The sequence below is a fragment of the Esox lucius genome, chromosome 15 (assembly GCF_011004845.1).
Source record: "Esox lucius isolate fEsoLuc1 chromosome 15, fEsoLuc1.pri, whole genome shotgun sequence".
NCBI lineage: Eukaryota > Metazoa > Chordata > Actinopteri > Esociformes > Esocidae > Esox > Esox lucius.
The window spans coordinates 17,890,969-17,907,183 of record NC_047583.1 but is presented as its reverse complement, the minus strand read 5'-3'; the positions used below and the strand labels follow the sequence as shown (position 1 = coordinate 17,907,183).

The 16,215-nt window shown below is 40.6% G+C and overlaps 2 protein-coding genes across 6 annotated transcripts in view; one reads left to right on the top strand and one right to left on the bottom strand.

Moving 5' to 3' along the window:
- Positions 1–5,706: 5,706 nt before the first annotated feature.
- The window catches only part of gabrb1 (gamma-aminobutyric acid type A receptor subunit beta1), a 77,043-nt gene continuing 66,534 nt past the window's right edge, over positions 5,707–16,215 (bottom strand). For 4 of the 5 annotated variants that reach the window (XM_010892386.3, XM_010892390.3, XM_010892389.3 and 1 more), the window contains 4 exons: positions 15,108–15,242; positions 14,712–14,864; positions 9,883–10,136; positions 5,707–9,721 (listed from right to left, as the gene is read on the bottom strand). In XM_010892386.3, the coding sequence (XP_010890688.1) occupies positions 9,347–9,721; positions 9,883–10,136; positions 14,712–14,864; positions 15,108–15,242 (917 nt within the window). In that variant the 3' untranslated portion in view covers positions 5,707–9,346. The remainder of the gene's footprint in view (positions 9,722–9,882; positions 10,137–14,711; positions 14,865–15,107; positions 15,243–16,215) is intronic. The other variant, XM_013137327.3, reaches the window with a different exon arrangement.
- The window catches only part of gabra2a (gamma-aminobutyric acid type A receptor subunit alpha2a), a 120,329-nt gene continuing 118,970 nt past the window's right edge, over positions 14,857–16,215 (top strand). The window contains exon 1 of the mRNA XM_020054382.3: positions 14,857–14,930. The gene's annotated coding sequence lies outside the window, so the exon portion shown is untranslated. The remainder of the gene's footprint in view (positions 14,931–16,215) is intronic.

Below are 16,215 nucleotides of genomic sequence, written 5' to 3'. Positions count from 1 at the left end.
TAGTCAGTTTAACACAATGCTCAATGAGGTCTAGCTACTGCTGAAACCTGTAATGTTGTGGCATAGTGGTTAAAGACAGTGCCTCCCATGTGGAAGTTCTGAATTCGAATCTTTTGAGAATGGCGTACATAGACGATATTTGTGGTAAAGTTAAACTTAGTAAGAAATGTTAGTCAGTTTAACTATATCAATGTCATTCACGAATGGCCATATAACTGTTAAAATGGCCAGTGGCAAAAGAGGATTTGTTCAGGATAGAGACGAGACTATACTGACACCGAGCAAATATGCACCTCCGTGGTATAGTGGTTAGCGACCCAGCCTTTTTCGTAGGGGACCCCCGTTCGAATCTCGAGAGGGCAACATTTTCTATTGCGGGCTGGGTGAACTAGGCTTGCCTGGTTTCTTGTTTGTATTACACAACTTCCTGTCTTTTGTTGTTCAAAGTGGACATGTCTTTTTCAAGGAATGGTAATGTTTTTCAGTATCAACATTTAATATGTTGTTTGTACTATTTTCTATTGAATATAGGGTTTAAATAAATTGCACATCTTTGCATTCTGTTTTTATTTACATTTCACACAGCTTCCCAAATTTTTTTTTTGTAGTAACATGATGACATGCCCTGAGAAAATAATTCAGCAATCATTTACTGCAATATAAATTACATAAAGAAATCCAGCCCTGATGAAGGGAAAAAATATCAAAGGTGTCTTTAAGGTTAGGGTTAAGGTAAAAAAAAAAAAATTCTACCACAAGAAATAACCACAAAAAATGTCTCAACTCTTGATGGACTGGAACTTGCAAAAAAGGTATTTGTGTGGGCTGTGGCTTTCACGGAGCTGGACACAAATTAAGACATTTCCAAGAAATCCTGTGACAGCTTCCAATTGCCATCGAACAGGCAAATCCTTTTAGCACTCCACACTGCTCTACCACAAGAGGAATACAGAAGTTGCTGTTAATTAACTTCATCTTAGAGTTCCAACATTATATGAACAAAATATGCATAATGTTTTTATAGTTACATGTTTAGGCATTTTTCCTTTTCTACAGTTTTTAATTATTCCTTTGTTATGGACACAGTGTTCCTTTGGTATTGTATGTTCCTATTAATCCTACAGAAACCACACACACATACACATCTTCACATGCAATCCTACTTGAAAGTATGTGAACCCCTTGTGCATTTCTAGATTTCTTGTGTTCACCATTAACCACAACTAGTATATTTTATATGACGTAACAGATTTATGTGACGCCTCCTGCCAGCTCACTCCCTCACCAGACAACCAGACCACGCCCCCATCACCGGAATTCTGAACACCTGTTGTCGATTGCACTTACAGTGGTGAGAACAAGTATTTGATTTGCAGGTTTTCCTACTTACAAAGCATGTAGAGGTCTGTAATTTACACTTCAACTGTGAGAGACGGGATCTAAAACAAAAATCCAGAAAATCACATTGTATGATTTTTAAATAATTTATTTGCATTTTATTGCATGACATAAGTATTTGATCACCTACCAACCAGTAAGAATTCCGGCTCTCACAGACCTGTTAGTTTTTCTGTAAGAAGCCCTCCTGTTCTCCACTCATTACTTGTATTAACTGGACCTGTTTGAATTCGTTACCTGTATAAAAGACACCACACACTCAATCAAATAGACTCCAACCTCTCCACAATGGCCGAGACCAGAGAGCTGTGTAAGGACATCAGGGATAAAATTGTAGACCTGCACAAGGCTGGGATGGGCTACAGGACATATGCAAGCAGCTTGGTGAGAAGGCAACAACTGTTGGCACAATAATTAGAAAATGGATGAAGTTCAAGATGACAGTCAATCTCCCTTGGTCTGGGGCTCCATGCAAGATCTCACCTCGTGGGGCATCATTGATCATGAGGAAGGTGAGGGATCAGCCCAGAACTACATGGCAGGACCTGGTCAATGACCTCAAGAGAGCTGGGACCACAGTCTCAAAGAAAACCATTAGTAACACATAATGCCGTCATGGATTAAAATCCTGCAGCGCATGCAAGGTCCCCCTGCTCAAGGTAGCGCATGTCCAGGCCTGTCTGAAGTTTGCCAGTGACCATCTGGATGATCCAGAGGAGGAATGTGAGAAAGTAATGTGGTCAGATGAGACAAAAATAGAGCTTTTTGTTCTAAACTCCACTCGCCGTGTTTGGAGGAAAAAGAAGGATGAGTACAACCCAAGCCTGCCGCACAAGCCCTGAAAAGTGAAGCCAAAACGTCTCGATCGCCCCCTGGTGAGTGGTCCCAGTATAGGCCATAAACCCCGCCTCCCCATGTTATTCATTGGGATGCGAGACCAACTAAACAATTAAATTACACTTCAAATATATTTTTTCCGAAGCTGGTTTCTGTCATTTACTGTAGTTTGTATCACGCTAATGTAAATTCAAGAGTTTGTTTTTAAAATAAGTTGGTTTTTAGTTAGTTATTTAATGCTCTAAAAACTGTGGTGTGACGTCGTGATTCACAGCTGTGATTGACAGCTATCTGAGCCGAGGAGCCACTGAAGCGCCAACAGGCTTTTTTCGCGATCTTCGAAGGACTAAGGAGATTGGAGCTTTAAATTTAATCTAAAAATTTCTATAATTGATATAATTTCACACGGACATAATGGGTTGTTCTGCAGTAGATTGTGCTAACCGATCTGGCATTTCCAATCGATCTTTGAATTTTTTTCGGTAAGTTAAATTTATAAGCTATTTAATTAGTAAATAAATGTAATGGGCTAGCTAACGTTAGCTAAAAGACCAACAAAGCCTCGTTAATAGCCATGTTAATAGCTAGCAGGTGATCGTTAGCTAGAAGTTACCAATTATTTTTGTATTAGGCCTATTCTAAATTAAGGTTAAACATGATGTAAGTTAGGCTATAACATATCGTCTAGGTTTTACAAGCAAAGGTTGTACTGTACTTGGACTTGATTGAACTCTGTTTAAATGTGTGGTTAGTAGGCTACTTGTATTTACCTTATTTTAGAGTGGAACGGAGCAGACAGAGTTCACAGGAGCAGGACTCCACTTCCAAAACAGTGCAGCGTGTGCTTGCGATTGATTACGGTATGCGCATTCTGCGAGGGAGAGTGAGGGCGGGGCACAGGGGTGGGGCCGTTGATTTCGCGGCTTTACGGCTTTACGGCTTTACTTCCTGCTCGCTACTGCGCATAACTACTGCGCAGAACTGGTCCCAAGATCGCTATCTGCGCAGACGCAAGTCCAAGATGTTAGCGCCATATTGGGACACTGGCGGCTTCAGTTTTCACCAATGGAAAAGAGCGAAGGGGCGTCGTCCATTTTTTTTTACAGTCTATGGTACAACCCCAAGAACACCATCCCAACCGTGAAGCATGGAGGTGGAAACATCATTCTTTGGGGATGCTTTTCTGCAAAGGGGACAGGACGACTGCATCGTATTGAGGGGAGGATGGTTGGGGCCATGTGTCGCGAGATCTTGGCCAACAACCTCCTTCCCTCAGTAAGAGCATTGAAGATGGGTCGTGGCTGGGTCTTCCAGCATGACAACGACCCAAAACACACAGCCAGGGCAACTAAGGAGTGGCTCCGTAAGAAGCATCTCAAGGTTCTGGAGTGGCCTAGCCGGTCTCCAGACCTGAACCCCATAGAAAATCTTTGGAGGGAGCAAGTCCGTATTGCCCAGCGACAGCCCTGAAACCTGAAGGATCTGGAGAAGGTCTGTATGGAGGAGTGGGCCAAAATCCCTGCAGCAGTGTGTGCAAACCTGGTCAAGAACTACAGGAAACAGGAAATTACAGACTTCTACATGCTATGTAAGTGGGAAAACCTGCAAAATCGGCAGTGTATCAAATACTTGTTCTCCCCACTGTATGTTCACCTGTATATATAGCACTTTGTTTTAATTGTGAGGATTGTTAGTTGTTACTACTCTACTGAGCCTTTCTTTTCGATTCTTTATCCTTAACATTCGGTTATCTAATGGCTTCAATCTTGACTCCTCTTAACTACGTTCTCTAGCCTACTCCTCTTGTGCCTTTGCCTGAGCGTGTGCTGCCAAAGACCACCTGGACAAACCTGAAGATTTTTGGAAGTCCATTCTCTGGACAGATTAGTCCAAAATTTACTTTGATCACATTCCACTGTTTGGCAAAAAACACGATCTGGGACTGCTTTTCCTCCTCTGGACCTGGTCAACTGCATATCATCAAAGAAACCATGAATTCTAAGACATAAATTAGGGGATTATTGAACAGAACATCAGGCCATTAGTTAGGGAGCTAAATGGGCTGAAAATGGGGCTTCAAACACAATAACGACTGAAAGCATTCAAGCCAATCTACCAAAGACTGGATCAGGAGAAAGAAGATCTATGTTTAGGATTGGCAAAATCCTGAGCCTATTACAGTCAAGATGCTATGGCAAGACCTGAAGTGGGCAGAACATGCCAGACACCCCTCAGACTTGACTCAATTTGCAGAGTTCTGTAGGGAGTGTTCAAAAATCCCTCAAAAATGTCAGAGACTGAGTAATGGTTTTAGGAGATGTTTACTTACTGCTGCTAATGGAGGTGCCACAAGCTATTGACTGAAGGGGTTCACATATTTTTGCACACATTAAATCAGATTTCTTTTGTTAAATAAACCTCTTTTGTTTTGTTTTTTTAGTGTCTTTTATTTGCAATGTCTTTATTATGAATTAGGTTTTAGATAAGAATTTAATGAGTTTACTTTAATATTATATACAAAAATAACGAGCCTTGTTAGGGTTCAAACATTTTCAACAAGACTGTATACATTTAGAATTATTGCCATCATAGTTGGGGAATTAAGTGTTAACAGTGTTTCACAGAGCAGTTTCTTTCTGACTAGAGTTGCACCCTGTGGGACTAATGCACACTGTACCCAACAAGCTCCATAACTCATCCACTCAGAGTCCTTGTAAATGTGGGACTTCATAACATGCCTAACAAAAAGTTGTGTCATAGCAATGCACCGCATCTCAGCTATATCTTATACAATACTAACTTTCTCCTTTGCAGTAGGCACCGCCATTCCCATAACGGGGCCTGAAAGACAAAGGGTAACATAAATCTACCTCTCAAACCCTCCGACCTCTGTGACCTTGGCCCTGATTGGTTTCTAGGGGAGTCACTTGAGAGCCAAACACCCTTCTCCACTATCAGTCACAAAGCATTCTGTTTCCCATATACACTGACAGAGAGAAACAGGTTTATTTCCCTCCTTAACATAAACACCTAGACTCAATCACATCTCTGGACTATTGGGTTGGTGTGTGTGATGGAAGTGAGTGGTGTAACGTGTTTATAGTTCTTCATGGTAAGATGGTTAAGTTTTGCCAATTGCTTCTTGTATAGGTAGAATATACATTTTACAGTCCTGTTATTGTCACTCTAGCACTCACTGTGACACCTATTCTCCTTTAAGGGTTGGGATCAGCAGATCACAGACTAGCAAACACATGGAACCAAGCCCCTCTCTTTTAGCCCTACTAATGAAGTGTAATGTAATTTATCTTTCCTCAGTTTCTTGAGTTTTATTTTAGACCTTATATCTCTGTAAACAGAATCCTAAACAATGTGTTTAGTAAAGAATTTTAACAAACAGCAGTAAATTAGAGAAATACTAACACACATTTGCAGTTTTTATTGTAAATGAGAGTTAAGCTCAGTCTTTCATTGGGTTAGTGAGATGTCAGCTATTTTATTGGAATTCTTGGAAGTCCTTACAATTTCAAACAAATTCTTTGTGTGATTACGTGTTCTCTCTCTCGCACGCACACACAAGTCTGCTCGCACACAATTCCAGCTGCACATGCTTTCTTGTGCATGTTACCAAGCAAAAAATCACATACTGTATGTTTGCTGACAAACACGCTAGCACACTCTCACACTCACACACCCTCTACATATGAGAGTACATATTGAGCATGAGAGAGGAAAAAAAGTACAGTAATTTTACACAATAGAGTTCAGTACATTTTATTATCCCTTGGACGTTTGAGGGAATTCAGTTGTTCCAGCTTCCAATTCACTATGGCCATTCAAAGAAAGCATGTCCCATCTGTTACGTGAGAGTCTTTGCTGAGTGGAAAGCCAATAACTTTTTCCCCCAGTCTATAGAATTCCATTCCACCTGAAAACGACAACAGTGACAGCAACAAAACCAAACTTGCAGGACATTTTCTGCATTGAATTCACAGATTGTCATCATAAATGCTGGAATGTCAGACTACTATCTACTTTGAATATGTATTTAGAGCATCATAAAAGTCAGTCTAAGTGTTGTTGACCACAGTTTCATTTCTTCTTCTTCTCTAAAAAAGTTTATTTGTTTGAAATTCTACACACTAGTTATAAGTTAGGTCAAACCCTGTGAAAATATTGAGATTCTTGTTAAAGGCACAATATTCAGCCATGAGGAGAGAGCACACTGCTACTTATTGTGTCCTGTAGAAGCCTATCTGGTTTTGCTGTTTTTTTTGAAGCCCTGATAACACAAGCAGGTCAGATGTCTACTTGGTATCTGTTCACTATTAAAATTAAAAAGTTATTACATTAAAATGTCTCTGGCCATTGTGATAGCTAACCAAAACAATAGTAATGAAAAAAATAATTATAGCAATGGTTAAGTACTTATATCCTATGCCTACTGTTATATATTAGAGGAAAACTGTTTATTCAGAAATATTTAAAAAAAATTATCCAAATGTGAGCAAAATATCTTCATCTATATAAGGACCTGCCATATCTGGATGTGACCTGGCCAACTGCTAAATATTATGTTTGTCAACAGAAGTTAGGATCACATAGAATACTACTCAGGCTGGTTAAAATTTAAGTTAGATTATGTCAATACCTTGAAGTACCTTAATATTTGGTTGGATAGTTTGCTTTAAATAGTGGACCCCAGGACCACATCAGTCTGTAGTAAATCAAATTAAATCCAGAATTAGTTTCTTACTTTCCACAATTCTTTCCAGACTCGCCGCAAATATTGCCTTACAATAAAGTAGATGCAATTTAGCACTATGCCACGTAAAATTTGTCACCAGTGCCTCCTATAACACTCATTGTGATCTTTACACTCTAGTAAACTGGCCATCGCTGCAGACACAGCACCAGTCTTATTGGTACCAGCTTTTCTACAAGTCCATTTCAGGCAAATCCCCTCTTTACCTCAGGTTGCTCTTCAATATTAGCCTACCTAACAGAAGTATGTGGCTCTGATAGATTCCTCACACTGGTCATCCCTAAAGTCAACAACTCATTCGGTTATAATTATTTTCAGTTGACAATGACTGTAACAATTTCTCTGTTGACATTGTCTGTAGTAATTTGCAAAAGATTCTTAAACTTGCCACTTTCATCCCCGCTTATTAATTCAAAATTGAGTAGCCTGAGCTGCTATCTGAATACTGCAACTGCTAAGCACCTTACCAAGCTGTATTTATGTCATATGGTCAGCAACTTAGCACCAAAACCAATTAGTATTTATTTATTACAAGTTTTACATCACATGGTTATCCATGTATCTTATGAATCTACTAAGGTGTTGGTCAGGTTGTCATTGTAAATGAGAATTGGTTCTCAATTGGCTTACCTGGTTAAATTAAGGTGAACATAAACAAATAAATGCTTTTGTCCCATCATACAAATTATAAGGTTACAATGGATGTAATACAAAGTAGTCAAACCTATGCTAATTTAATTTGCAGGCAAAAAACCTGCAGTGGTGACTGACATAAGCTTACTAAATGCAAGTTCTGCGCTTAAATGCTTCACTGTTAAATTTTTACAACTGGGCTATTAATTTTCTTTCTGGGATTTGTTGAACTAATATAGTAGCCATTCTGTCACAGCTTTAAAATAAAACAATTTAAAAAAGAAATTGATCATTAGTCTTGAGTATAATAACAGGGGTGTCAACAAATCCATTGAAATCTAAGGTGGAATATAATACTTGACCAAATTTTTTTTGGGCACCGAATTCAATACATTTCAAGTTTCACTATTTAATAGGAGCCAAGGTGTTGAGTGGCATAGATTTAGCATTATGCAAACATTACCATAGGTGTATCTACATCGATCTTTGTGAAAAGCTGAATTGCACTACAATACTGTGTGCAAATATGGTATTGACCAAATATTTTGCATTGACTGAACCTGACTCAACCATCTATAGCATGTATTATCAAGGCTTGCATGTTTTGATGTGGTTTCGAAAGCGTGGTGACATCATAAGTCATTCTTTACCTGATTTCTTTTAAAGAAAATTACATTTTACATGCTCACAGACGCTGTGAGAATAGATACAAATTTGAATAAATTTTGTGTTTTTAGATTAGTCAATTTCCAATTCACTTACTTCCTGTACTTACCCTAAATGCAATGATTGTTCAAAAGCATACAGTAGAATTATTATAATACAGGTTGGCTCAACTATGGAGCCTTTGCTAAGCTGTTTATACAAAGGAAAGAAAACAGGCTTTGTTTTAAAGTGCAAAAAGCCGTTAAGTGCACATGCACCTAGCAAAAACCAACAAAATCATGTCACACATTAAGAACATGCAAAGTAGCATGTTCTTTAACTCACTGAATACCGCCTTATTCACAAGGTGGGGACTCAACACAATGAGAACTGCCTTAATCATGGAATGGAGAGTTAATACTTCAGTGAGGATTAACATAATCACAGCATGGAGTTAAACCAAACCTTTTTCACATAGAGTTGAACCAAACAAGGACATCCTAAACCATAGGATGTTTAACTCAGCAAGGATTTGCTTGAATCACAGCATTGGGTTTAACCAAGAGAAAATTGTCTTTGTTAATACCCACATTTTTGCATTGGGCTTTTTTTCTCTTCAGAAGCAAATAAAACTTGTGTCACAGTTCGCATGCAGAGGCTGAGACTAAATGAAGTGAGAACAGGATTTTCAATAAATAAAATGCTGTTGCAGCCTAAAAGTAACAATTAAGTCACCAAAGTCCATTTTTAACACAAAGTTCAGACTTACAAATGCAGTTGCACAGCTTCACTGCGTCTTAATTCTGTACTAATTTTCACTCTTTTTATTTTGTACGGATGAATACAGCAAAAAGGTGACATTTTATTAAATTATACTTCTCTTTTATATATATATATTTATATAATATATTAAATTGTATTTACATTGAAAAGACATCCGCTTCGTCTCGCATTCCTCAAACAGAAGTCATACAAACAGGGGGCTGAATTGAACGCCCCGCTTTGTTACCCTTGCTGTACAGAAACCTAGCTAGCTAAACAAACCTCTAGCAGGAATAGCTACACCCCCTAGTGGACATAGTAAAGCCAGTAGACCAGATTGAAGAAGGTGAAGGCAATAGGGAAGACAACGCGGGACCATTTGTCTATGGCATTAACATCCGTCAGGTCAGGGATCTTGACTTTCAGCTGTGATGCCCTCCTCCTCAAACGACCCTTCTTGTGGCCGACAGGCCGGTCGAGGGCCGGTCGACCATACAGGTCTCGGCTGGCCATGGGCTTGCGGTACTGTATGCTGGCGCTGTCATAGGAGAACATGGTGGCTCGTGGGTCGTTGAGAGCCCCTATCATCTCTGCCCCCGTCATCCCTGCCATGCCACCCATTCCGCCCATCTCGTTACGGATCTCCAGATTGGTGAGGAGGATGTTGCCGTGTGCATCTACCTGGAGCGGGCATTGGAAACATGAGGTAAGGTCAGAATACATGGATTTCGCAGAACAAAGGAGCATGAACTTGGAACATTTGAAATGTGGAAAACGTTTTAGTCTTTTTGGCAGATTTCCATATGCCAGAGACTTATTAATAAATTATCAACAACCCCTACCTGTACTTTGTTACTCTCTAGTCTGCTCTTATTTTCATTGTTGGTTTTAGCTGCTTTTTCTGCCACCTTTTTCTGCAAGTGAGGCCCCCGACCAAAGAAAATGTAGTTAACGAAGGCGTACTCCAGCAGGGCGAGGAAGACGAACACAAAGCAGCCCATTAAGTAGATGTCTATAGCCTTGACGTAGGGGATTTTGGGTAAAGTCTCTCTCAAGTGTGTGTTGATAGTGGTCATGGTCAGCACAGTGGTTATACCTGGGAAGGAAAGGGGGAAAGGCTCAGGGTCAAGGTTAGTTCAGGGTTTAGATGAGTAATGGGAGATTTCTGGGTACCGTCATAACAAGATCTTAGGAAATAATGTGGAAATGCCATCTGCATGACTCATCCTGATAACTCAACCCTGTCCAGAACTGCTTTATAAATGTATTGACTTCTGGATGCGGTACAAGGTTAGAATGGTAATAAACCAACTCGTAATATAGGCTGTGAATCAAACCAATGTGTATGAACAAGGGGATAAGGATGCCTTAGGGTCTTAAGTTGGTTCATAGCTATGTTAACGACATGATAATACCTTATTACCATTGAAAATGTCAAGTGACTGTGGTCATCGGTGGCCATTTACAGTCTTATCCAGTGACTGTCAGACCAGTGAAAGCATTTTTTTACTGGTCCCCCACAAGAATCAAACCCATAACCATGGTGGTGTAAGCACCATGCTCTACCAACTTAGCTACATGGAACAATCACATGCATGGCACTTCTGAGCTTTAGGTGAAACTGTTGGATCCATAGAGCCAGCACATCAGTGTGATGTTCTATTCTACTGAGACAATCCTCAGAATAGCAATGCCCAGATAGTGCCTTGGTGTGAAGATGTCACTAACACTACATTAGCTGTGACACAGAGACTCTTGAGAACCTGAGTTGACAAGAAAAAGCTGACCCAACTCAACATGGTCTAGCACACAGGCCTTCCACTGCTTCAACGCTCATACTCTTCACCTCATATCAGTCAATCACAACTGTCCACTTCATACAATCACAGGGATGTGAAAATGTGTACTGCATTAGTTTTGTGTGCAGAGGTGATTGAACATTACTGTTTATTAGGGATTTAGTCTATTTGTACAACGTTTGTCCTACATGAAATGGTTAAAATGCAGGTTTCAGGTACTTTATCAGTACTTACAACTTAGGCTTCTAAGGCTTTGGTACGCAAAACTATTTACAGTGGGGAGAACACAAGTATTTGATACACTGCCGATTTTGCAGGTTTTCCTACTTACAAAGCATGTAGAGGTCTGTAATTTTTATCAGAGTTACACTTAAACTGTGAGTGACGGAATCTTAAACAAAAATCCAGAAAATCACATGGTATGATTTTTAAATAATTTATTTGCATTTTATTGCATGACATAAGTATTTGATCACCTACCAACCAGTAAGAATTCCGTCTCTCACAGACCTGTTTTTCTTTAAGAAGCCCTCCTGTTCTCCATTCATTACCTGTATTAACTGCACCTGTTTGAATTCGTTACCTGTATAAAAGACACCTGTCCACACACTCAATCAAACAGACTCCAACCTCTCCACAATGGCCGAGACCAGAGAGCTGTGTAAGGACATTAGGGATAAAATTGTAGACCTGCACAAGGCTGGGATGGGCTACAGGACATAGGCAAGCAGCTTGGTGAGAAGGCAACAACTGTTGGCGCAATAATTAGAAAATGGATGAAGTTCAAGATGACAGTCAATCTCCCTCGATCTGGGGCTCCATGCAAGATCTCACCTCGTGGGGCATCAATGATCATGAGGAAGGTGAGGGATCAGCCCAGAACTACACGGCAGGACCTGGTCAATGACCTGAAGAGAGCTGGGACCACAGTCTCAAAGAAAACCATTACTAACTCACTATGCCGTTATGGATTAAAATCCTGCAGCGCACGCAAGGTCCCCCTGCTCAAGCCAGTGCATGTCCAGGCCTGTCTGAAGTTTGCCAATGACCATCTGGATGATCCAGAGGAGGAATGGGTGATGGTCATGTGGTCTGATGAGACAGAAATATAGCTTTTTGGTCTAAACTCCACTCGCCGTGTTTGAAGGAAAAAGAAGGATGAGTACAACCCCAAGAAAACCGTGAAGCATGGAGGTGGAAACATAATTGTTTGGGGATGCTTTTCTGCAAAGGGGACAGGATGACTGCACCGTATTGAGGGGAGGATGGATGGGGCCATGTATTGCGAGATCTTGGCCATCAGTAATAGCATTGAAGATGGGTCGTGGCTGGGTCTTCCAGCATGACAACGACCCGAAACACACAGCCAGGGCAACTAAGGAGTGGCTCCGTAAGAAGCATCTCAAGGTCCTGGAGTGGCCAAAGCCGGTCTCCAGACCTGAACCCAATAGAAAATCTTTGGAGGGAGCAAGTCGGTATTGCCCAGCGACAGCCCCGAAACCTGAAGGATCTGGAGAAGGTCTGTATGGAGGAGTGGGCCAAAATCCCTGCAGCAGTGTGTGCAAACCTGATCAAGAACTACAGGAAACAGGAAATTACAGACTTCTACATGCTATGTAAGTGGGAAAACCTGCAAAATCGGCAGTGTATCAAATACTTGTTCTCCCCACTGTATGTTCACCTGTATATATAGCACTTTGTTTTAATTGTGAGGATTGTTAGTTGTTACTACTCTACTGAGCCTTTCTTTTCGATTCTTTATCCTTAACATTCGGTTATCTAATGGCTTCAATCTTGACTCCCCTTGACTACGTTCTCTAGCCTACTCCTCTTGTGCCTTTGCCTGATTTATGGTTTTCCTGGTTTAGACTTCGCCTGTAATCTGACTACACCACTTGGATTCTACTTTTGTACTGTTGTCTTCATTAATATCTGTGCTCTGCACTTGAATCAATTTCAGTCTCCCTGAGGTTCATTACAGACTATAGTTTATATATGTTAAATATGAAATTATGCATTTTGTAGGAAAACAAATACAAAAAGGAATCGGTGCAGAAATAAGTGAATGCTAGGTTGCATTGGTTAAATCATGTAGGTTAGTAGAACCAGGTGGGTAAATAATTGGGTACCAAATGAACAAATAAAAGAGCTCTTTAGGAAAGTGTTTGGATGGGACTCTGATTGATTGAGAGAAGTAGCCTGGTTAGTTTGGTGTTACCCATCCAGGTGAATGCAACACACTCCAGGCCAAGAGGAAAGGAGATGCCAGAGAACATCAGGAAGAGGGTAGTGTGCGCATACAGTATCACAGTGGGGAACGCTATACAACCAACTCTAAAGGTTTTGAGCTCATCAGGTACTGTGTCGCAAATAATTTGCAAATGGAAAGGATTCAACATGACAACTACTCGGGCTAGAAGTAGATGCCCATCCACAATATCCCCAAAGGGCACAAGAAATCAGGTAAATTCCAACCAGAACATAGTATCTAGAGCTATTTAGACCTCCCTTGCTGCAATTCAGCTTTCGGGGTTTACATAAAAATATATTGACATTTGGAGCAATTCCTTGTCCTCTCAACACTGGCACATCATTTTGAATGAGTCTGAACACACTTACAACCCCCGTTGTCACGGGTGGATGTGTTTATACAACCAATACATTGACATGTTTTTAGCAAATCATTTTTCCAGAGATCATCCATTAGGTTTCACTTCAATGCTGTTGGTTACTGAAGGTGACATGATGTTTCTTGATTTGCATAAAAAAAATATTATTTAAATAAGGGGGTGTGTAGGCTTTTAGACTATCCACTGTATGTGTAAACCAGTTGTTTAGGCAGAAACAAAAGAAGCAGTGTATTGGTATTTACCAAAATTGTATTGGAGCAGTTGTAGCTATATCAATCTTAATAACCATGCCTGTGTGGTGTTACATATTTGGTTTAACAGTTAGTTAAGAACCATTTCTAATGCTCCCTCATAATACATAAAAAATAATAATTACTGATTTTCTATTTGCTCCACAGAGGATTTTTTTTTTTTTAATGTGTTGAATTCGCTTTTGTGCTTTTCAGCTTACCTTAAACTCAGGTTATATCCCCAATGCACACCAATGAGTCAGTAGCTAGTTGAGTGTGTAAGGGTACAAACTGCCTCAGGGGTAGGACAACCATAGAGGTAAGAACACAAGGACACTGCTGAGGGGTGTTGTATTTGTGTGTGTGTGTGTGTGTGTGGAAGGGGTTGGGAGCACACTCTCCCCTTGGTGACTTTGAACATTTTATGATTCATCTCATACTGCTGTCTTATAGGTGTCAGGAAACCTATTCTCATGAGTCTGTGGATAAGTTAGTAAGCAACTAAAGACTAACCAGGCTTTGTGGGATTAATGGGTATCCCCCATACTTGTCTGTCCCATTTGGGGCTGTGTGGGTCATTTATCTAAAGACTGTGTCTGTGTCTATGGATGCATAACACCTAGGGGGCTGAAGTACAACTTCTGCCTAGGGGCTGGGGTTAAGTATCCGTTCTGCCTAAGGGGTCTCTGTGTGTAATTATAGACTCTACCAAGGGGGCTTTGTGTAAGGTTACACTCTGCCAATGCCTCTGTTCGTAAGTCTATGCCGTGCATATGTGACCTAGGGGTTATGTGTATTTGTGCACTCTGCCTAAAGGGGCAGTGTGTAAATATACACTACTTAGGGGGCTAAGTGTATGTTCTGCAGTATGTTGGTGCACTTATACCGAGCCGGTAGGCAGTACAACACGCCTGCAACAGATAACCCAAACCTACTATAGCCATTTTCAGCCTTGAATGGTTTTTGAATCCCACCCTGTGGACAACCCATAGAATAACCCAAAGACACCGACCTAAAGCGACTCTGGCAGCAGATGCATCATAGTTGATCCAGAAGGAGACCCAGGAAAGGATGGTGATCAGGGTGGAAGGCATGTAGGTCTGTAGGATGAAGTAGCCAATGTTCCTCTTCAGCTTAAAACTCAGAGACAGCCTCGGGTAGGAGCCTGGGAGACCAAACACAGTTTTTACATTGGACTAGGATGAAGATTCCCCCTAGAAACTGAACTAAGGTAAGTTTAGCATTTAGGGGTAAGCGTATCCTTTTTCTGTGCCTGAGAGAACTTCTACCCGGTGCTTGTGTGGCAAACACGGAATGCCACACTCTCTACGTTAGACACTCTTAAGTGGAACACCAGAAACTTTAATTATTAATACACTCTTGTAAGGGTTAGTAATCAAATTGTTACCTGTAGCAAACACTGCTTTTTTGGATTGGGTTTGGTAGTCTATAATAGAGAATTGGGGAAGTTCGATGTTCTCCACCCCAGTCACTGAATTGCCACCATGCCAGTAGAACTCGATGTCATCAGTGGTGTACCCATCTGCGAGAGGGAGAGACTGTTACACCATCTAAAATGGACAGACAGAGGGCTACCGCTTGTCAAGGGTGATGTGCACCAATTTGAAACTGACAGAATGGAACGTCATTCAATGTAGTCAGAAAGTTGTGTCATCGAGAGTATACTTGTCTGAAGCGGTCAGCCAAGTCTTTTTCTAACACCTCTCTTTGCCTGGTCTTAAGCGGAACAGGAATGAAATAGTCAATTATTAGACCTTTCAGTAATTAGGCAAACTTAATTGGACTGGGTTAGTTTTTTCTCCCTTCAGACGTCCTCGCTTATCTAAAGGGAACTGCAGGATTTCAGGGAATTAGTTGCTTCTCATTACTGCCTGTACTCCGTCAGTGGTTTTCTCTTTCTTTCCCATTCATTTAATTTATGTGTGAGAGGATCTTGGGTTATCACATCACCCCTGAACCCATAAGGGTATGGGAGAATGACATGTAATGTGTAGACATAGGAGGTTTATTTCAAGGGTACTGCGAAGAGCAGTACAGCAGGAACTGGGCCACATTTACCACAGCTAGAAACTGAGCAATGGATTGCACCTCTTATGTACATGTACAATGGGGTAAAAAAGTATTTGGTCAGCCACCAATTGTGCAAGTTCTCTCACTTAAAAAGATGAGAGAGGCCTGTAATTTTCCTCATAGGTACACTTCAACTATGAGAGACAAAATCAGAAAAGAAAATCATATTGCAGCATTTCTAATGAATTTATTGGTAAATTCCTCTGTAAAATAAGTATTTGGTCACCTACAAACAAGCAATATTTCTGGCTCTCACAGACCTGTAACTTCTTTAAGAGGCTCCTCTGTCCTCCACCCGTTACATGTATTAATGGCACCTGTTTGAACTTGTTATCAGTATAAAAGACACCTGTCCACAACCTCAAACAGTCACATTCTAAACTCCACTATGGCCAAGACCAAAGAGCTGTCAAAGGACACCAGAA